Here is a 21,738-nt window from a genome sequence, read left to right as displayed (position 1 = left end):
CGTTACACAAAACTCCCCTTTGCCACGAAGCCGCTCACACAGTCCACTCTGCTAATCAGAGAAGTACCAGGAGCGGTCCGTGGCATACCCTCCCCGTCAGTCTTAGCCGTTGCCGACGACAAAAGATCGCCGACACCGTTGCCCAGGGTGCGCCACGAGGAGGCGACTGACATGCACCCCAACCTAACCTTTTTTTTTTTTTTTTTTTTTTTTTTTTTTTTTTTTTTTTTATGGTTGGGAAATCCATCATGGAGACCCTCCGCTCTGGGGGAAGAGCGAAGGGTACTGTCAGACTCCTACTGACTAAAACCCAACCCGTGTCCTCCAATTGCCCATGTGTCGGAAGGGCGGGTATCGCCGAAGCATTCGTCGCACCCCTCCGACGGGCGTTGGCGCGCCTGATGTAAAGAGTCAGGCGCGCCCCGTCAATCACTGCGGCTGTCCACCCGGCCGCAGGACTCCACTACGAGGCGCGCGTGCGGAACACGACGCCGCCGCCTCGAGGCCTGTTGCTGGTCGGACGGCGAGACGCCCCGAGTCTGCCGTCCGCAGGCCACGCCCTAGGGTGGTCGTAAGTCGGCGACCACCCTGCGACGCCCAGTTCGTCTGCTGCGGGAGGGGAGAGAGGAGGCAGCCTCTCTCTCCCTTTCCGCCGCCTCCTTCGCGAGCATCACTTCCTCGCAGAAGGTGGCGACGGCGCTCCACCCTGCCTCGCTCCGTACCATCGCGGAGACGACGGCCGGAAGCGAGAGGTTTCCCGCAGCGACACCTACGGCCGCGACGAGGTCACGGCGCTGCTCAGCCCATGCTGGGCACTCCGCCAATGTGTGCAACGCCGTATCGTCGCGACCATCGCCACAATGGTGGCACTGGGACGTCGGCTCCCGACCTATGCGACACAGGTACCTACCGAAGCACCCGTGTCCAGTAAGCACCTGCGTCAGCCGGAAGCTGAGGGCGCCGTGGCTCCTGGTGAGCCACTCCTTCAAAACGGGCCTCACCGCCGCAATAGCGACGGCTTGCCCTGCCGTGGGTCGCGCCAAGCGCGTCTCCCACTCCGCCACTGAGACCTGGCGGAGCTCTGCCCTGCGTGCCTCGATCTGTCGAGGCACCAGGCGCTCACCCCGCTCGACCGCCTCCACGCGCCACCAATAGAGCGACGCGAGGAGCTTAGCCTCGAGGTCCCAGGGCGGCGATCCGGCTAGGAGGCTCGCTGCCTCGAAGGAGATCGTACGGTATCCCCTTATCATCCTGACGGCCATCGCGCGCTGCGGCCTTCTCAGCGCCGCGATGTTGCGGGCCGTCAGGGCATCCGCCCACACTGGCGCGGCGTATAGCGCCATCGACCGTACGACCCCCATGTAGAGCCTCCTGCATGAGGAGTTGGGTCCCCCCAGATTGGGCAGCAAGCGCGAGAGCGCTGAAGCGGCGCCCAACAACCGGGGGGCGAGCCGTGTAAAGTGCGGCTCGAAGTTCCACCTACTGTCGAGGACGAGTCCTAGGTATTTCATCGTCGACTCGACAGCGATGGACACCCCTCCTACTATGATGCTGGACCCGGGAGGCGGCTTCATCCTCGGCCCGTGAAAACACAGGGCCTCCGACTTGTGCAATGCCACCTCCAAGCCCAGCCGCCGGATCCTTCCCACGGCATGCGCGACACCAGCCGTCGCGCGTATGGCCGCCTGCCGGTACGTCTTTCCACGTGCTGTAACCAGCGTGTCGTCGGCGTAACAAATGACGCCGACGCCGTGGATGAACGCACCGCGCAGGGCCCAGTCGTACCCCACGTTCCACAGGAGTGGACCCAAAACGGAACCCTGTGGAACGCCGCACGACGTCTCTCGACGACCCCACCTCTCGCGACCCGGGTACACGACCGCTCGGTCCGACAGGTACGCCGCGACCAAGCGTTGGAGGTAGCGCGGCACTCCGTGGTATCGGAGACCCCAACCTAACCTAACCTAACCTAACCTAACCTAACCTAACCTAACCTAACCTAACCTAACCTAACCTAACCTAACCTAACCTTTTTTTTTTTTTTTTTTTTTTTTTTTTTTTTTTTTTTTTTTTTTTTTTTTTTTTTTTTTTTTTTGTTTTACGAGGAGGAAAGGCATTTACGCCTCCCGCCCGGCCGGGGGACCGGGACGGGTATGTGGGACTCGACCGGGGCCATAAGGGCCCCGTGCCAGGGCAGAAGGCCCTGTCCTACCCACTAAAACCTCCTCGGGTTTCCACCGTACCGCGTGATGGAGGGGCTACGGGAACGCTAGAGCATACTTCCGCGGCCCCCCCGCGGCGACCGCCGTGAGGCGGTCAAATCGTTGAATGCGCGCCCAAGGGCGCGCCTTCCTCCGTTGCCTCCGTCCCGTAAACGTGACGGACTCCCCCGAGTCCGCCACTGGAGGCTGGGCGCCAACAATGCTGACGCCCTGGTGGCGGCGGATAAGATGACAGGCTCCGCCGCCGACCATCGGTGTATCTCCACACCACACGGTAGACCACCACGCATCAGATGGTGGACCACCGCTCCTCCTTCAGTGCTCGTAACGAGCCCTCCGCCCTATATATAAATATTTACAATACTTACAAATAATACAATATTTACAAATAATACAATATTTACATGTATACATATATTACATATATATACTCCTCCGCTAATTGCCAGCGAGGCCGCTCACACAGTCCACTCCGCCACCGATCGGAGAAGTACTAGGAGCGACCCCGCGGCCTTCCTCCGCGTCAGTCTTAGCCGCGGCCGGCGAGCAAGCTCAAGCCGGCCCCGTTGCCCAGGGTGCGCCACGAGGAGGCGACTGACATGCACCCCAACCTAACCTAACCTTTTTTTTTTTTTTTTTTTTTTTTTTTTTTTTTTTTTTTTTTTTTGGTTGGGAAATCCATCATGGAGACCCTCCGCTCTGGGGGAAGAGCGAAGGGTACTGTCAGACTCTTACTGACTAAAACCCAACCCGTGTCCTCCACGTGCCCATGAGTCGGAGGGGCGGGTATCGCCGAAGCATTCGTCGCACCCCTCCGACGGGCGTTGGCACGCCTGATGTAAAGAGTCAGGCGTGCCCCGTCAATCACTGCGGCTGTCCACCCGGCCGCAGGACTCCACTACGAGGCGCGCGTGCGGAACACGACGCCGCCGCCTCGAGGCCTGTTGCTGGTCGGACGGCGAGACGCCCCGAGTCTGCCGTCCGCAGGCCACGCCCTAGGGTGGTCGTAAGTCGGCGACCACCCTGCGACGCCCAGTTCGTCTGCTGCGGGAGGGGAGAGAGGAGGCAGCCTCTCTCTCCCTTTCCGCCGCCAACCTAACCTAACCTAACCTAACCTAACCTAACCTAACCTAACCTAACCTAACCTAACCTAACCTAACCTAACCTAACCTAACCTTTTTTTTTTTTTTTTTTTTTTTTTTTTTTTTATGGTTGGGAAATCCATCATGGAGACCCTCCGCTCTGGGGGAAGAGCGAAGGGTACTGTCAGACTCCTACTGACTAAAACCCAACCCGTGTCCTCCACGTGCCCATGAGTCGGAGGGGCGGGTATCGCCGAAGCATTCGTCGCACCCCTCCGACGGGCGTTGGCGCGCCTGATGTAAAGAGTCAGGCGCGCCCCGTCACTCACTGCGGCTGTCCACCCGGCCGCAGGACTCCACTACGAGGCGCGCGTGCGGAACACGACGCCGCCGCCTCGAGGCCTGTTGCTGGTCGGACGGCGAGACGCCCCGAGTCTGCCGTCCGCAGGCCACGCCCTAGGGTGGTCGTAAGTCGGCGACCACCCTGCGACGCCCAGTTCGTCTGCTGCGGGAGGGGAGAGAGGAGGCAGCCTCTCTCTCCCTTTCCGCCGCCTCCTTTGCGAGCATCACTTCCTCGCAGAAGGTGGCGACGGCGCTCCACCCTGCCTCGCTCCGTACCATCGTGGAGACGACGGCCGGAAGCGAGAGGTTTCCCGCAGCGACACCGACGGCCGCGACGAGGTCACGGCGCTGCTCAGCCCATGCTGGGCACTCCGCCAACGTGTGCAACGCCGTATCGTCGCGACCATCGCCACAATGGTGGCACTGGGACGTCGGCTCCCGACCTATGCGACACAGGTACCTACCGAAGCATCCGTGTCCAGTAAGCACCTGCGTCAGCCGGAAGCTGAGGGCGCCGTGGCTCCTAGTGAGCCACTCCTTCAGGACGGGCCTCACCGCCGCAATAGCGACGGCTTGCCCTGCCGTGGGTCGCGCCAAGCGCGTCTCCCACTCCGCCACTGAGACCTGGCGGAGCTTTGCCCTGCGTGCCTCGATCTGTCGAGGCACCAGGCGCTCACCCCGTTCGACCGCCTCCACGCGCCACCAATAGAGCGACGCGAGGAGCTTAGCCTCGAGGTCCCAGGGCGGCGATCCGGCTAGGAGGCTCGCTGCCTCGAAGGAGATCGTACGGTATCCCCTTATCATCCTGACGGCCATCGCGCGCTGCGGCCTTCTCAGCGCGGCGATGTTGCGGGCCGTCAGGGCATCCGCCCACACTGGCGCGGCGTATAACGCCATCGACCGTACGACCCCCATGTAGAGCCTCCTGCATGAGAAGTTGGGTCCCCCCAGATTGGGCAGCAAGCGCGAGAGCGCTGAAGCGGCGCCCAACAACCGGGGGGCGAGCCGTGTAAAGTGCGGCTCGAAGTTCCACCTACTGTCGAGGACGAGTCCTAGGTATTTCATCGTCGACTCGACAGCGATGGATACCCCTCCTACGATGATGCTGGACCCGGGAGGCGGCTTCATCCTCGGCCCGTGAAAACACAGGGCCTCCGACTTGTGCAATGCCACCTCCAAGCCCAGCCGCCGGATCCTTCCCACGGCATGCGCGACACCAGCCGTCGCGCGTATGGCCGCCTGCCGGTACGTCTTTCCACGTGCTGTAACCAGCGTGTCGTCGGCGTAACAAATGACGCCGACGCCGTGGATGAACGCACCGCGCAGGGCCCAGTCGTACCCCACGTTCCACAGGAGTGGACCCAAAACGGAACCCTGTGGAACGCCGCACGACGTCTCGCGACGACCCCACCTCTCGCGACCCGGGTACACGACCGCTCGGTTCGACAAGTAGGCCGCGACCACGCGTTGGAGGTAGCGCGGCACTCCGTGGTATCGGAGTGCTTCACGGATGGTACTCCAGGGCAAGGTGTTGAAAGCGTTGGCGATGTCGAGCGACACCGCCAAGACCACCTCACCCCGGGCGACTGCCTCCTCCGCGAGGGCCTTCACGCGCATGATCGCGTCGACCGTCGAACGCCCCTGGCGGAAGCCGAATTGGTTCTCCGCCAAATCCGGCCCCACCCTGGTCATGTGCTGAACGAGGCGACTGGCGATGACACGCTCGAAGATCTTACACACCTCGTCCAGCAACACGATCGGTCGGTACGCAGATGGCGAGTCTGCGGGTCGTCCCTCCTTCTTGAGCAAGACCAGCTTCCCGGTCTTCCACCGGCTTGGAAACTGGCCTCGCTCCAAGCATGCGCTCAGCAGCCCTGAGAGACGTGGCCCGAGTTCTCTCAGGGCGAGGACCCACGCACGGCCTGGAATGCCGTCGGGTCCAGGGGCGGTGTTCCTGATGCGAGCCACCGCCCCTCTGAGCTCTTCCCGGGTGACGGCGGGCACGTCGTCTTCACCCTCTTCCGCGTCACTGTGAGGCGGAACCATAGCCGGTGGTGTGTGCTCCGGTCTAGATGGAAACAGAGCACCCACCACCTCCTCCAGCAGCTGCGGCTGGAGACTCCGGGACAGCGGGGGAGCCGACTGGCGCAACTTGCCCCTCACCATCAGGTAAGGGCGTCCCCACGGATCTAGGTCCAGAGTCTCCACCAGCTCGTCGTTGGCCTGGGCCTTGGCTCTGACGATGGCCAACTGGAGTGCGCTCTTCGCCTCCCTGTAGCTAGCGTACAGTTCCGCCTCTTCATTCTCCTGTGCTTCTTCGGCCGCCGCTGTAAAGGGGCGGCGGCCTCTCCTCCGTCGTCGGCACCTCGCGTACTGGCGTCGCATCTGTGTGCATTCGTTGCGCAACTGCGCAATCGACTGCGCCCACCAGTACACTTGGCGCCTAGCTGACAACGGCCGGACTCGGGGCATGCCAGCGTCGCATATGTCCGACATGCTCTCCCGGAACCACTCCGCCTCGTCGTCGATGTCGGTAGGCCTGTCTGGCGAATCTAGCCAGGCCTTGACGATCGAGGCCTCCAGGAGAGCCTCCCTGTCCAGCCGCTTCAGCGCCCATCGCGGACCGTCTCCGTGCCGACCTGCCGCTTGGATCGGCCGAATCGAAGTTCGGGCAGAGACGCTAAACCGAATGTACCGATGGTCGGATAGCGTCTCGACGTCCTCGACTACGTGCCAGTCGAGGACGTTGCGCGCGAGAGCGGGGCTAGCGAACGTGAGGTCCACTATAGACCCACCCCGCTGCCGCACGCACGTCTGCACCGAACCCCGATTCAGGAGAAGCAGGCCCAGCTCGACCGCCCACTCCTCCACTAGCTCACCCCGCGCGTCCGTAGACGGGGAACCCCAAGCCGTAGACTTGGCGTTGAAGTCCCCCAGGACGATCACGGGGCGAGGACAGCCACGACGGACAACCGTGGCCAACTCCAGGGTGACACTCTCCAGATCGGCGAGAGAAAGGCTGGGGGCGAAATATACCCCCACGACCATGATGTCACCCCAGACTGCCGCGACATAGCCCCGCCCTCGAGTTATGGCCTCGAAGGGAAGCGTGTCAGCGGCGGACCTCCTGATCAACGCCACCGAGCGGTTATCGTCGCACACCCAGTCATCCCTGGGCGGCACGAAGTACGGCTCGGCGACGGCGGTCAAATCGATCGACCACTGCGCCATGCTCTGGAGCAAGAGATCCTGAGCCCTGGCGCAGTGGTTGATATTGGCTTGGAGGAGACGACGTAGAGCCATTACTGCGTGTCCATGGCCGTCGCCTCCTCCCCAGTCCTCGGCTGTTCTTGTGCCGCAGCCGGTGGTCGAACCGGCTGCGAGGAGCTGGTTGCCTTCTTCTTGGCGGTCTTCGGCGGATGAGCCGGTTTTGTCCTCGCCGTTGTGGCAGTGGGTCTCACACAGGCCTTCGACCCGATCCGGTGCTCGGCTGGCTTACCAGACGCCGCACAGATAACGCAGTGCGGCGTTTTGGCAGAGCAGGTGCCAGCCTTGTGGCCGGGCTGACCGCAGCGGTAGCATAACTGGCTGCGATCCACCTCAGCGGTGCACCGTGCCCCCGCGTGTCCACCCTCCAGACACCGGTAGCACCGGAAAGGCCTCGGCGGTAGGAGCGTGACCTGCGCCGAGACCCACCCCACTAGGAGTCTGCTGTCCCTTAGCTTCTTGGCCGCCGCTAAGGGGCAGCTCACATGGGTGGTCCCTAGACCTGAGACCCCCCGACGTATCGTGCCCGCCTTGACCTGATCAGGCGGGCATCCTCCGGTCTTGGAGACGGCGGCGACGACCTCCTCTATCGTCGCAGAGTCATCCAGGCCCGAAATGCGCAAAACCGCGCATTTGGTGGGCCTGGACACTCGGACGTCGTCCGACCCCAGTGACGCCCTGAGCTTTTCCGCTAGGGCGTCAGCTTTGGGACCACTCGTGGCCCCCGAGACCTCCAGCAGTCGGCCTCCGGTCGCAGTTGTTTTACACCGGAGGCCCGTTATGCCGAGATCACTCAGTGATATCTCGGCCTTTGCCTTCGCCAAGATGTCGGCATAAGAGAGGCCCCGCTCTTCCGCCCCTGGCTGCAGGGTGAGAGCCACTGCAGTGGAGCGGGGAGTCCTGAGCCTCGCAGGCCGGCGCTTGGCCGCCGCGACTCCCTCCTCCTTCTTTTTCTGGGCCTCTTTTTTAGCCCGCTGGCGCGCCTCCTTCTTCTTCTTCTTGGCGTCGCCCGCAACCTTCCACTCCGCGTCGGGTGTTGACGGGGGGTTGCGCGACGCCGGTCTGTCTCGTCCATCGGGTTGGGTGACACGGGGCGCTGCGGCTTGGGCCGCACTTGCCTTTTTGGCCGCCTTCGACTTCCCTTTTTTGGCAGCAGCCGCTTGTGCCGGTTGGGTGGCACGGGGCGCTGCGGCTTTGGCTGCATATGTCGGCGCCGGTGCGCTGCGCTGGTCTGCAGCTAGGGGGGGACGTAAAATCCTCCCCTCGAGCACCGAGAAACGAGCGTTAAAGCTCGCCATCTCCTGACGGATCAGGCGAGCCAGCTCCGTCTCCTGCGGCGACTGCTGCTGTTTTTGCTGCGGTTGCAGCGTGGCGTCAGGTGTGGCGCTCAGAAGGCCCACCTCCCGCCTGAGGTGTTCCCGGCGGAAATTGGCCATCTCGGCCTTGAGCTCGAGGTGCTCTTTTCTGAGCGCCTCCACCTGTGCTGCGAGCCTGGTGTTCTGGGCCCGCAGCAGCGCCGTCTCCTCCGTGTCAGTGCGGGTGAGCAGCACCTGGGCGCACTCCAGAATCGAGGCCGTAGCCTCTTTTATTGCCTTCTGGCTGCAGCCGCTAAGGCCCTTGGAGACCTTGCCCACCCGTCTGATGGCTGCAACCGCGTTGGTCATTTTTTGGTTGAGGTCGGAGGCAGGTAACTCTTCTGCCTCGACCCCTAAGGCCGCAGAATCTGACGACTCTGACCGAGGAGTGGCTCTCCCTTCCACCACCCTTTTAGTCAGAGCCGCGATCTGCCGCTCGTCGTCCTCCAGTTTTTTGGCGACAGCTGCAGCCTTCGTCGCAGCCGCAGCCTCACGCCTGGAAAGACCGATACCGGCATATTTGCCGGTAGTGGTCGGTCTTCCTTTTCGCACCCTCTCTGTGTCGCTGGCAGGAGAGTCCGATCCTGAGTCTGGACCCTCCCTCGCGCGTTTCCGTGAGCGCTTTGAGTTGGCGCTCACCGCGCTCGCCACGCTCATCCTGCTGGATACGCTGTCGGTGTCCGACAGCTCACCCAGTCGCTCCAGCCGTACTACTGGCATCCTAATCATAGGCAAATCATGTTCCGTTTTCGTCGCATTATAGTTGTTGGAAAAAATCGATCTGGCATCCCTGTCCCCTCCAGATTCGACGGGACTGTCCGATCCGTGAGGCGGATCGGAGAGGGACTGAAACCCCCCTGGAGAATTATTTTCGTTAGATGCACTATTCATTTTTAAGTTTTGCCGGGGCTGCCGGCGAAGAAGAATAAAAGAATAAAAAGAAAAAAAGAGTAAAGGAAGAAGCAAGAAGGAAAAGGAAATGCAGTCGGGACCGAACTACCCTCCGGCCATGCATCCCATCGCGCTGCGTAGCCACTTGGGATTGGGGGTAATTTTTTATCGAGGTTGTCTTCCTCAAAACAAAAAATTAAATTTACAAAATTTACAAACCTACTTTAAAATACAAATAAAATAAAATAAAATAAAATATTTATAGCCTACCTAATAATTATAATTATAAAACTAATTAATATATATTTACAGAATATATTTACACTCCTTCTCTGCCACGGGGCCGCGCACACAGTCCACTCTGAAAACAGAGAAAGACCGGGAGCGACCCGTGGCATGCCCTCCGCGTCAGTCTTAGCCGTGGCCGGCGAGCAAGCTCAAGCCGGCCCCGTTGCCCAGGGTGCGCCACGAGGAGGCGACTGACATGCACCCCAACCTAACCTAACCTAACCTAACCTAACCTAACCTAACCTAACCTAACCTAACCTAACCTAACCTAACCTAACCTTTTTTTTTTTTTTTTTTTTTTTTTTTTTTTTGTTTTACGAGGAGGAAAGGCATTTACGCCTCCCGCCCGGCCGGGGGACCGGGACGGGTATGTGGGACTCGACCGGGGCCATAAGGGCCCCGTGCCAGGGCAGAAGGCCCTGTCCTACCCACTAAAACCTCCTCGGGTTTCCACCGTACCGCGTGATGGAGGGGCTACGGGAACGCTAAAGCATACTTCCGCGGCCCCCCCGCGGCGACCGCCGTGAGGCGGTCAAATCTTTGAATGCGCGCCCAAGGGCGCGCCTTCCTCCGTTGCCTCCGTCCAGTAAACGTGACGGACTCCCCCGAGTCCGCCACTGGAGGCTGGGCGCCAACAATGCTGACGCCCTGGTGGCGGCGGATAAGATGACAGGCTCCGCCGCCGACCGACCGGTGTATCTCCACACCCACAAACAGCGGACCACCACGCATCAGATGGTGGACCACCACTCCTCCTTCAGTGCTCGTAACGAGCCCTCCGCTCTATATATAAATATTTACAATACTTACAAATAATACAATATTTACAAATAATACAATATTTACATGTGTACATATATTACATATATATACTCCTCCGCTAATTGCCAGCAAGGCCGCTCACATAGTCCACTCCGCCGTAATCGGAGAAGTACTAGGAGCGACCCCGCGGCCTTCCTCCGTGTCAGTCTTAGCCGCGGCCGGCGAGCAAGCTCAAGCCGGCCCCGTTGCCCAGGGTGCGCCACGAGGAGGCGACTGACATGCACCCCAACCTAACCTAACCTAACCTAACCTAACCTTTTTTTTTTTTTTTTTTTTTTTTTTTTTTTTTTTTTTTTTTTTTGTTTTACTAGGAGGAAATGCATTTACGCATTCCGCCCGGCCGAAGGGGGACCGGGACGGATATGTGGGACTCCCGGGGCAGAAGGCCCCGTCCTACCCACTAAAACCTCCTAGGATTTCCGCCTCTCCGCAAGGCGGCAGGGCCACGGGAACGCGTTTGGCTCACCACCGCGACCCTACCAGCGGCTGTCGCAAATGAGGGCGACACTTCGCGAAAGGCACGCCAGGGTGTTACGGCGCACCTTCCGACACTCCGCCTCCGTCTGAACCGTGACGGACTCCCCCCGAGTCCGCCACTGGAGGCTGGGCGGCGGCAGCGGATGTAAAGGTCCGCTGCCGACTATGCGTCGTCAATTCAATTGAAGAGGGCAGCGGATGTAAAGGTCCGCTGCCGACTGTGCTACGTCAATTCAGTTCAGGGCTATGCGACAGCGGATGTAAAGGTCCGCTGCCGATAGCGCTGTGTCACATCCGGGTAATGCGGCGGCGGATGTAAAGGTCCGCCGCCGCTGCGTCAAGTCAGGTCACAGCAACCGGCCAAGATGGTCGCGGCGCCGCCGACCGGGTCTCCGTCGGCGCAGCGGGAGGGAGTTGGGATCGTCCTCCCGCTGTCGCTCCGCCTCCTCCTTCGCGGACATTACGGCTTCGCTGAAGACCCGTAATGCCGCCCAGGCCTCTTCACTCGCGACCATCTTTCTAATGAGGGCCGGAAGCGATAGGTCCAATCCAATTACCGTGGACAGGGCTGCGCGAGGCTCCGCCCAGGCTGGGCACTCTGCGCGCGTATGCTCGGCCGTGTCCACGGCTCCGTCGTCGCAATGATGACAGACCACCGACGGCTCTCTCCCGACCACTTCGCACAGGTATTTGGCGAAGCAGCCGTGACCGGTTATGAGCTGCGTCAGGTGGTACGTCAGTGGGCCGTGCTTACGCTCGACCCACTCCCTCAACACGGGCCGGATCGCCGCCACGAGTTCCCCACTCGCATCCGGAACTCGCAGCCGATCCTCCCACTTCTCCATGAGGCGGCGCCTTGCTTCCTCCCTCCACTGCTGTACCTCGCGCGGTAGCGGTCCGCTCCCGCTCGCTCTTGCCGCCTTGACCCGCCAGTAGACGCTCGAGTTAGTCTCGGCCTCGAGGTCCCATGGCGGGCTTCCGGACAGCAAGCCGGCCGCGGTGTATGACACCGTCCGGTACGCCCGAGCCGCCCTGAGCGCCATCGCCCGCTGCGGACGTCGCAGCGAGGCGACGTTGACGCGATTGCTCAGAGCGTCCGCCCATATTGGCGCACCGTATAGTGCCATCGAACGCACCACGCCGGAGTACAGCCGTCTGCAGGAACCGCCCGGTCCACCGACGTTGGGCAAAATCCGCCCCAACGCTCCGGCTGCAGCCACCAGTCTTGGGGCCAAGCGCCGGAAGTGCTCCTCAAACTTCCACCTGCCATCGAGGACGAGTCCCAGGTACTTCATCGTCGACCCGATGGTGATGGAAGTTCCGCCGACAGTTATTGACATGCCCTGAGGTGGCACGTTCCGAGGTCCATGGAAGACTAGGGCCTCGGATTTGTGCAAGGCCACCTCAAGGCCCAGAGCACGTATGCGGTGGACCGCATGTGCCACTCCCGCCGTGGCAAGGTACGCCGCCTCCCGATGGGTACTGCCGCGGGCCGACACGAGGGTGTCGTCAGCGTAGCAGGTCACGCTGACCCCCCGCAACGTGGCCCCGCGCAGCACCCAATCGTAGCCGATGTTCCACAGTAGCGGCCCCAAAACCGAGCCCTGTGGAACACCGCAAGTCACGTCCCTCCTGCTATCTCCCTCCATCGTCGGGAACACCACCGCCCTACCCGAGAAATAGTCGGCGATGGTTCGTCGCAGATAGTCCGGAACGTTGTGGTATCTGAGAGCTTCCAGTACCACTTCCCAGGGCAGAGTGTTGAAGGCGTTGGAAATATCCAACGACACTGCCAGCAACACCCCACCCCGAGAGACCTCCTCCTCTGCGACCTCCCTCAGTCTGGCGACTGCGTCCAGCGTCGAGCGGCCCCGGCGAAAGCCGAACTGCCACTCGCTCAAGCCTGGCTCCATGCTACCGACTAGACGGGCTGCGATTATACGCTCAAAGAGCTTACCCGCTTCGTCGAGCAGCACGATGGGCCGGTAGGCCGACGGCTGATCGGGGGCTCGTCCCTCCTTGCGGATGAGAACGAGCTTACCCGTTTTCCACCGATTCGGGAACCTACCCTGAGCCAGGCAGGCCGAGAACAGTTGGCACATGCCATCGCCCAACTCCTCCGACGCGATCGCCACGACGCGTCCCGGTATCCCGTCAGGCCCGGGGGCTGTCCTCTTCGAGCGAAGCTTCAGGACAGCCGCGCACAACTCCGCCTCGGTAACCGGGGACGCCTGGTCCGGCACCTCCCTCACAATCTCGGGCTCCATCGCCGGTGGGACGAACGCTCCGCGCTCCGGAAAAAGTTCCTCCGCGATTCGTCCCAGAAGCCGCGGCTGGATGGTGGTGGTGAGCGGGGGTGTCCAGGGTCGGAGCTTCTGCCTCACGACCCTGTACGGTCTCCCCCACGGATCCGCGTCGAGTGACGCCAGCCACTCCACCCATGCCGCTTCCTTCGCCTGCGCGATGGCCTTTCGGAGCGACACGCAAGCCTCCCTGTAGGAGGTGTAAAGAGCCTCCTCCAGGTCGTGATCGCGTATCCGCCTCCGTCTGGACCTGGCGTATTGGCGGCGGGCCGCAACACACGCCCTCCGCAACGTCCGTAGCTCCGGGCGCCACCAGTAGACTCGGCGACGTGGAGTCTGAGGCTTCACCCTCGGCATCGCCGCATCGCAGATGCGAAACAGGGCGGCACCGAGTCGGTCGGCCTCTCGGTCGACCTGGACGACCGGGTCGGAACCGGCGCACCAGGCCTCCACGATGGCCGCCTCTTTTGCCAACTGGCGATCGAGACGACCAAGACTCCACCGCGGACCTTCTGACCGCTCAACAGCGGGCCGGACGACGGGAACCGCGGAGACATCAAATCGGATATATCGGTGATCCGATAGAGTCTCCACCCCCGTCTCCACCCTCCAATCTCGAACACGGCGGGCTAGGGCGATGGACGCGAACGTTAAGTCCACGATCGACTCGCCCTGCTGCCGCACGCACGTGCTCTCCGATCCCCTGTTGATCGCCGTGAGTCCCGATGACACGGCCCACTCCTCTAACACCTCTCCTCTGGCATCGGTCGCAGGGGAGCCCCAAGCCGTGGATTTGGCATTGAAGTCCCCCGCGACGATCACCGGACTCGGTGAGTACTGCCCGACCAGAGCCCCGACCTCAACGAGAAGTTGCTCGAATTCGGCGAGACTCCGGTTAGGAGAGGCGTAGACTGCCACGAACGCCGTTCCGTTGACAACGGCGGCCACGCACCCTCTGCCCTTGGCAACCCTATCGATCGCAGGGGCGCCGGGAATAGCGGGAGCGACGATGGAGATCACTCCCTCGTGGTCGGAGACCCAGTCGTCCCGTAAATGAACGACGTAGGGCTCCGCCACGATTGCCACTCCGATTTGCCACTCCGCCATGCTCTGGACTAGTAGGTCCTGGGCTCTGGCGGAGTGGTTTAGATTGGCCTGGAGACAACGCAGGGCCATTACTGTGCGGTCTCCATGGGCACCTCAGTCCTTTGGGACACGGTGACGGGCCCTTTCGTCACCGCACCTCCCGTTCTTTTCACAGGGCGACCTTTGCCGCCCTGGCACGCCTTACTGCCCAAGACGTGCGTCGCAGTTTTACCGGCCGCTGAGCACAGGATGCAGTTCGCTTCAGCGGCGGTGCATTCGCGGGCCTTGTGGTCGGGCTGGCCGCAGCGGAAGCACAAACGGCTGCGGTCCAAACCCCTGTCACAAACGGCCCCCATATGGCCTTCCTCCAGGCACTTAAAACAGCGGAGTGGCCTCGGCTCGAGCAAAAGCACTCGCGCCGAGATCCACCCCACCTTGACCCGACCGGTCGCCATCAGTTTCCTGGCCGCTATGACAGGGCAGCTGAGCCAGAGCGATCTGCAGCCATTGGCAGACCGGACTACCACGCCCGGCCTGATCGCCCCTTCGGAGCATCCTCCCTCGCTGGCCACAGCTGCCACCACCTCCTCCGACGACACCGAGTCGTCCAGATCCATGACTCTGACCTCGACGCATTTCGTCGGTCGATGGATCTGGACCTCGTCCGGGTTGAGGACGCTGCGGAGCTTTTCCGCAAGGGCATCCGCCGACTTCTCGGCGTCAGCGGTGCCCGGCGGAATCTCGAGCATCCGCGCTCCCGTTGCCGCCGTTCTGAAGCGGACCGTCGTCAGGCCAACCTCGCTGAGCCTGATCTTGCTCTTGGCCTGAGCCAGGACGGTCTCATACTTCAGGCCCTTCTCCTCTGCACCGGGTCTCAAGGTGATCGTGATCACCGCGGTGCGAGGAGAGCGAAGCCTTTTACGTTCCCTCTTCTTATCCTTCGCCGTTGGGACGGTCTTCGGCGTCCCTGTCTTCGCCGGTTTTGTAGCCGTCGCCTTCTTGGGCGGTTTCGGGTTCGGCGGCTGCCGAACAACAGTCGCCCAAGACACAGAAGAGCTGCCCGGCTTCGGAGTCGGCGCGGGGGCAGTCTTCTTCGCCGCAGCCGCTGCCGCCTCCTGGGCAGCCATGCTGGGGCGTTTCGACTTCTTCTTCGTCGAAGAAGTCGAGGCCGTCTTCGCGTTACCCTTTTCCGTGGCCTTGGCGGCGGACGGCACGGGTGGTGCCGACGGTGCCTTAACAGCAGGAACCGTAGTCTGCGCTGCTCGGCTCTGCTCTGCTCTGCGGTCTGCCGCCAGCGGAGGTCGCAGCCGAGGCTCCGGAAGGAGGCGCCGCTCAATGCCCTCCATCCGGGCGTTCAGCATATTGCTGAACTGCTCCCGGCTACTCCTCAACGCTTCCTCCATGATGCGTCTTAGATTGTCTTCGCTTGGTTGTGGCGGCTTCTTACGCATTTCGGCCACTTCCCGTCTAAGTTCTGCCAACTGGCCGGAAAGCTTAGCATTGGCAGCTTCCAGCCGGGCCACTTCCTCCGACATGGTCAGGGCTCTAAGTTCCGCCACCGCACCTTTGATGGTGTCAGCAGCAGTCTTCAGGGCCCTGACAAATGTACCCTTCAGGTTGCCCGACTTGTTGGCAACCTGCAGCACCACGTCTAACGCCTGCTGGACGGTAGCGTCCAAAGCGGCGGACGTTTCCGGTGCATCTTCGGGTCGCTTGTCGGCTTGCCGATTCCTTCGTCGAGCCTCTCGCTCCTCCATTGCCGACTTGGCCGCTTCGTTGTAAGCGGCTAGCGCGTCTTCAGTCTCAAACCTAGCCTCTCTTGCCTTGGACTTCGCTTCGCGGAGCTCCGCCTGCGATTTTCCAAGGCCGACGTATTTCCCATGAGTGGGCGGCCGGCCGCGCCCTCTCTTGTTGGCAGGCTTAAGCCACCTGCTTGTCGAGGATTCTGAGCCTTCGCTCAGCTGCACGCTCGCGTCACTCTCGGAGCCAGAGCAGCTATCCTCGACGTGGGTCCGCTTTTCACCTCTCTGCCGTGTCCCATCCTTTTGCGGTATGTCAACCGACTCCACCGTCCGCATACTGCAGACCGACGAGTCCGACTCGGAGAGTCGTTCAGGTCGGCCAGTAGGTCCCTCCTTCGTGTTTTGGTTTCCGGTTCCAGCGCACGCCACCGGGGCGCACACCTCCACCACCATGTCGTCGTGTTCCGAGCTTAAGGAGCTCGGAGTCCTTTTAGGGTTTTTATTTTTGTTCACTTCCATAACTTATCCCACGAGCATGGGGGAAGTGACGGTCCGCCCAGGTGGTGCCCCCTGTACCTGGGTAAGCCTTGCGTAACTCGTCAAGGGTGTCGGCCGGTACCCTGACGAGGATCGCGGTCGCGACTGAACTTCCCATCAGCCATGCATCCCCTCGTGCCGCGTCGCCACTTGGGATTCGGGGTGATTTTTATAGAGGTTGTCTTCCTCACGGTCCGGCCGGTTAAGGCAAGACCCGCGGTCCCGCTCGAAGCCGCGAGACGTGTTCCACGACACTTCACTTAGCGGGATTACGCGTTACTCCTTCGGTCTCCGAGGTCAATAAACCTCGGAGACAAAACACAGAACATGTTATAGACGCCACAAACAAATTTTACAATTTCACACTATATACAACATGTAACGAATGACAAGACAAAACAGCACCAGACGTTACACAAAACTCCCCTTTGCCACGAAGCCGCTCACACAGTCCACTCTGCTAATCAGAGAAGTACCAGGAGCGGTCCGTGGCATACCCTCCCCGTCAGTCTTAGCCGTTGCCGACGACAAAAGATCGTCGACACCGTTGCCCAGGGTGCGCCACGAGGAGGCGACTGACATGCACCCCAACCTAACCTTTTTTTTTTTTTTTTTTTTTTTTTTTTTTTTTTTTTTTTTTTTTTTTTTTGTTTTACGAGGAGGAAAGGCATTTACGCCTCCCGCCCGGCCGGGGGACCGGGACGGGTATGTGGGACTCGACCGGGGCCATAAGGGCCCCGTGCCAGGGCAGAAGGCCCTGTCCTACCCACTAAAACCTCCTCGGGTTTCCACCGTACCGCGTGATGGAGGGGCTACGGGAACGCTAAAGCATACTTCCGCGGCCCCCCCGCGGCGACCGCCGTGAGGCGGTCAAATCTTTGAATGCGCGCCCAAGGGCGCGCCTTCCTCCGTTGCCTCCGTCCAGTAAGCGTGACGGACTCCCCCGAGTCCGCCACTGGAGGCTGGGCGCCAACAATGGTGACGCCCTGGTGGCGGCGGATAAGATGACAGGCTCCGCCGCCGACCACCGGTGTATCTCCACACCTATAAACGGTGGACCACCACGCATCAGATGGTGGACCACCACTCCTCCTCCATTGCTCGTAACGAGCCCTCCGCTCTATATATACATATATACACAATTTGTACAAAATATTTACATAATTTACATACATACATACTATACATATGTACACTCCTCCGCTATTTGCCAACGAGGCCGCTCACATAGTCCACTCCGCCGTAATCGGAGAGGTACTAGGAGCGACCCCGCGGCCTTCCTCCGTGTCAGTCTTAGCCGCGGCCGGCGAGCAAGCTCAAGCCGGCCCCGTTGCCCAGGGTGCGCCACGAGGAGGCAACTGACATGCACCCCACCCCAACCTAACCTTTTTTTTTTTTTTTTTTTTGTTTTACGAGGAGGAAAGGCATTTACGCCTCCCGCCCGGCCGGGGGACCGGGACGGGTATGTGGGACTCGACCGGGGCCATAAGGGCCCCGTGCCAGGGCAGAAGGCCCTGTCCTACCCACTAAAACCTCCTCGGGTTTCCACCGTACCGCGTGATGGAGGGGCTACGGGAACGCTAAAGCATACTTCCGCGGCCCCCCCGCGGCGACCGCCGTGAGGCGGTCAAATCTTTGAATGCGCGCCCAAGGGCGCGCCTTCCTCCGTTGCCTCCGTCCAGTAAACGTGACGGACTCCCCCGAGTCCGCCACTGGAGGCTGGGCGCCAACAATGCTGACGCCCTGGTGGCGGCGGATAAGATGACAGGCTCCGCCGCCGACCACCGGTGTATCTCCACACCTAAAAACGGTGGACCACCACGCATCAGATGGTGGACCACCACTCCTCCTTCAGTGCTCGTAACGAGCCCTCCGCTCTATATATAAATATTTACAATACTTACAAATAATACAATATTTACAAATAATACAATATTTACATGTATACATATATTACATATATATACTCCTCCGCTAATTGCCAGCGAGGCCGCTCACATAGTCCACTCCGCTGTCCTCGGAGAAGTACTAGGAGCGACCCCGCGGCCTTCCTCCGCGTCAGTCTTAGCCGCGGCCGGCGAGCAAGCTCAAGCCGGCCCCGTTGCCCAGGGTGCGCCACGAGGAGGCGACTGACATGCCCCCCACCCCACCCTTTTTTTTTTTTTTTTTTTTTGTTTTACGAGGAGGAAAGGCATTTACGCCTCCCGCCCGGCCGGGGGACCGGGACGGGTATGTGGGACTCGACCGGGGCCATAAGGGCCCCGTGCCAGGGCAGAAGGCCCTGTCCTACCCACTAAAACCTCCTCGGGTTTCCACCGTACCGCGTGATGGAGGGGCTACGGGAACGCTAAAGCATACTTCCGCGGCCCCCCCGCGGCGACCGCCGTGAGGCGGTCAAATCGTTGAATGCGCGCCCAAGGGCGCGCCTTCCTCCGTTGCCTCCGTCCAGTAAACGTGACGGACTCCCCCGAGTCCGCCACTGGAGGCTGGGCGCCAACAATGCTGACGCCCTGGTGGCGGCGGATAAGATGACAGGCTCCGCCGCCGACCATCGGTGTATCTCCACACCACACGGTGGACCACCACGCATCAGATGGTGGACCACCACTCCTCCTTCAGTGCTCGTAACGAGCCCTCCGCTCTATATATAAATATTTACAATACTTACAAATAATACAATATTTACAAATAATACAATATTTACATGTATACATATATTACATATATATACTCCTCCGCTAATTGCCAGCGAGGCCGCTCACACAGTCCACTCCGCCACCGATCGGAGAAGTACTGGGAGCGACCCCGCGGCCTTCCTCCGCGTCAGTCTTAGCCGCGGCCAGCGAGCAAGCTCAAGCCGGCCCCGTTGCCCAGGGTGCGCCACGAGGAGGCGACTGACATGCACCCCACCCCCACCCCAACCTAACCTAACCTAACCTAACCTAACCTAACCTAACCTAACCTAACCTAACCTTTTTTTTTTTTTTATGATGTAAAGAGTCAGGCGCGCCCCGTCACTCACTGCGGCTGTCCACCCGGCCGCAGGACTCCACTACGAGGCGCGCGTGCGGAACACGACGCCGCCGCCTCGAGGCCTGTTGCTGGTCGGACGGCGAGACGCCCCGAGTCTGCCGTCCGCAGGCCACGCCCTAGGGTGGTCGTAAGTCGGCGACCACCCTGCGACGCCCAGTTCGTCTGCTGCGGGAGGGGAGAGAGGAGGCAGCCTCTCTCTCCCTTTCCGCCGCCTCCTTTGCGAGCATCACTTCCTCGCAGAAGGTGGCGACGGCGCTCCACCCTGCCTCGCTCCGTACCATCGTGGAGACGACGGCCGGAAGCGAGAGGTTTCCCGCAGCGACACCGACGGCCGCGACGAGGTCACGGCGCTGCTCAGCCCATGCTGGGCACTCCGCCAACGTGTGCAACGCCGTATCGTCGCGACCATCGCCACAATGGTGGCACTGGGACGTCGGCTCCCGACCTATGCGACACAGGTACCTACCGAAGCATCCATGTCCAGTAAGCACCTGCGTCAGCCGGAAGCTGAGGGCGCCGTGGCTCCTAGTGAGCCACTCCTTCAGGACGGGCCTCACCGCCGCAATAGCGACGGCTTGCCCTGCCGTGGGTCGCGCCAAGCGCGTCTCCCACTCCGCCACTGAGACCTGGCGGAGCTCTGCCCTGCGTGCCTCGATCTGTCGAGGCACCAGGCGCTCACCCCGCTCGACCGCCTCCGCGCGCCACCAATAGAGCGACGCGAGGAGCTTAGCCTCGAGGTCCCAGGGCGGCGATCCGGCTAGGAGGCTCGCTGCCTCGAAGGAGATCGTACGGTATCCCCTTATCATCCTGACGGCCATCGCGCGCTGTGGCCTTCTCAGCGCGGCGACGTTGCGGGCCGTCAGGGCATCCGCCCATACTGGCGCGGCGTATAACGCCATCGACCGTACGACCCCCATGTAGAGCCTCCTGCATGAGGAGTTGGGTCCCCCCAGATTGGGCAGCAAGCGCGAGAGCGCTGAAGCGGCGCCCAACAACCGGGGGGCGAGCCGTGTAAAGTGCGGCTCGAAGTTCCACCTACTGTCGAGGATGAGTCCTAGATATTTCATCTTCGACTCGACAGCGATGGACACCCCTCCTACCATGATGCTGGACCCGGGAGGCGGCTTCGTCCTCGGCCTGTGAAAACACAGGGCCTCCGACTTGTGCAATGCCACCTCCAAGCCCAGCCGCCGGATCCTTCCCACGGCATGCGCGACACCAGCAGTCGCGCGTATGGCCGCCTGCCGGTACGTCTTTCCACGCGCTGTAACTAGCGTGTCGTCGGCGTAACAAATGACGCCGACGCCGTGGATGAACGCACCGCGCAGGGCCCAGTCGTACCCCACGTTCCACAGGAGTGGACCCAAAACGGAACCCTGTGGAACGCCGCACGACGTCTCCCGACGACCCCACCTCTCGCGACCCGGGTACACGACCGCTCGGTCCGACAGGTACGCCGCGACCACGCGTTGGAGGTAGCGCGGCACTCCGTGGTACCGGAGTGCTTCACGGATGGTACTCCAGGGCAAGGTGTTGAAAGCGTTGGCGATGTCGAGCGACACCGCCAAGACCACCTCACCCCGGGCGACTGCCTCCTCCGCGAGGGCCTTCACGCGCATGATCGCGTCGACCGTCGAACGCCCCTGGCGGAAGCCGAATTGGTTCTCCGCCAAATCCGGCCCCACCCTGGTCATGTGCTGAACGAGGCGACTGGCGATGACACGCTCGAAGATCTTACACACCTCGTCCAGCAACACGATCGGTCGGTACGCAGATGGCGAGTCTGCGGGTCGTCCCTCCTTCTTCAGCAAGACCAGCTTCCCGGTCTTCCACCGGCTTGGAAACTGGCCTCGCTCCAAGCATGCGCTCAGCAGCCCTGAGAGTCGTGGCCCGAGTTCTCTCAGGGCGAGGACCCACGCACGGCCTGGAATGCCGTCGGGTCCAGGGGCGGTGTTCCTGATGCGAGCCACCGCCCCTCCGAGCTCTTCCCGGGTGACTGCGGGCACGTCGTCTTCACCCTCTTCCGCGTCACTGTGAGGCGGAACCATAGCCGGTGGTGCGTGCTCCGGTCTAGAAGGAAACAGAGCACCCACCACCTCCTCCAGCAGCTGCGGCTGGAGACTCCGGGACAGTGGGGGAGCCGACTGGCGCAACTTGCCTCTCACCATCAGGTAAGGGCGTCCCCACGGATCTAGGTCCAGAGTCTCCACCAGCTCGTCGTTGGCCTGGGCCTTGGCTCTGACGATGGCCAACTGGAGTGCGCTCTTCGCCTCCCTGTAGCTAGCGTACAG

General features: G+C 61.4%; 1 protein-coding gene across 1 annotated transcript; it reads right to left on the bottom strand.

Moving 5' to 3' along the window:
* Window positions 1-7,246: 7,246 nt before the first annotated feature.
* Window positions 7,247-9,159, bottom strand: LOC124540681. The gene is made up of 2 exons (XM_047118350.1): window positions 7,431-9,159; window positions 7,247-7,326 (listed from the first exon to the last, which is right to left on the bottom strand). The coding sequence occupies exons 1-2, from the start codon at window positions 9,157-9,159 to the stop codon at window positions 7,247-7,249; spliced, it is 1,809 nt and encodes a 602-aa protein (XP_046974306.1).
* Between the last annotated feature and the right edge of the window lie 12,579 nt (window positions 9,160-21,738).

Source organism: Vanessa cardui, chromosome 26, assembly GCF_905220365.1.
Source record: "Vanessa cardui chromosome 26, ilVanCard2.1, whole genome shotgun sequence".
Classification (NCBI taxonomy): domain Eukaryota; kingdom Metazoa; phylum Arthropoda; class Insecta; order Lepidoptera; family Nymphalidae; genus Vanessa; species Vanessa cardui.
The sequence above is the reverse complement of the archived record's forward strand: the minus strand, read 5'-3'. Positions and strand labels throughout refer to the sequence as shown.

Coding starts and splice junctions, on each gene's coding strand:
- LOC124540681 (XM_047118350.1), bottom strand. CDS start 9,159: ATGAATAGTGCATCTAACGAAAATAATTCTCCAGGGGGGTTTCAGTCC. Junction 7,327..7,430: donor GGTCAAGGCGGGCACGATAC/GTCGGGGGGTCT, acceptor GTCTCGGCGCAG/GTCACGCTCCTACCGCCGAG.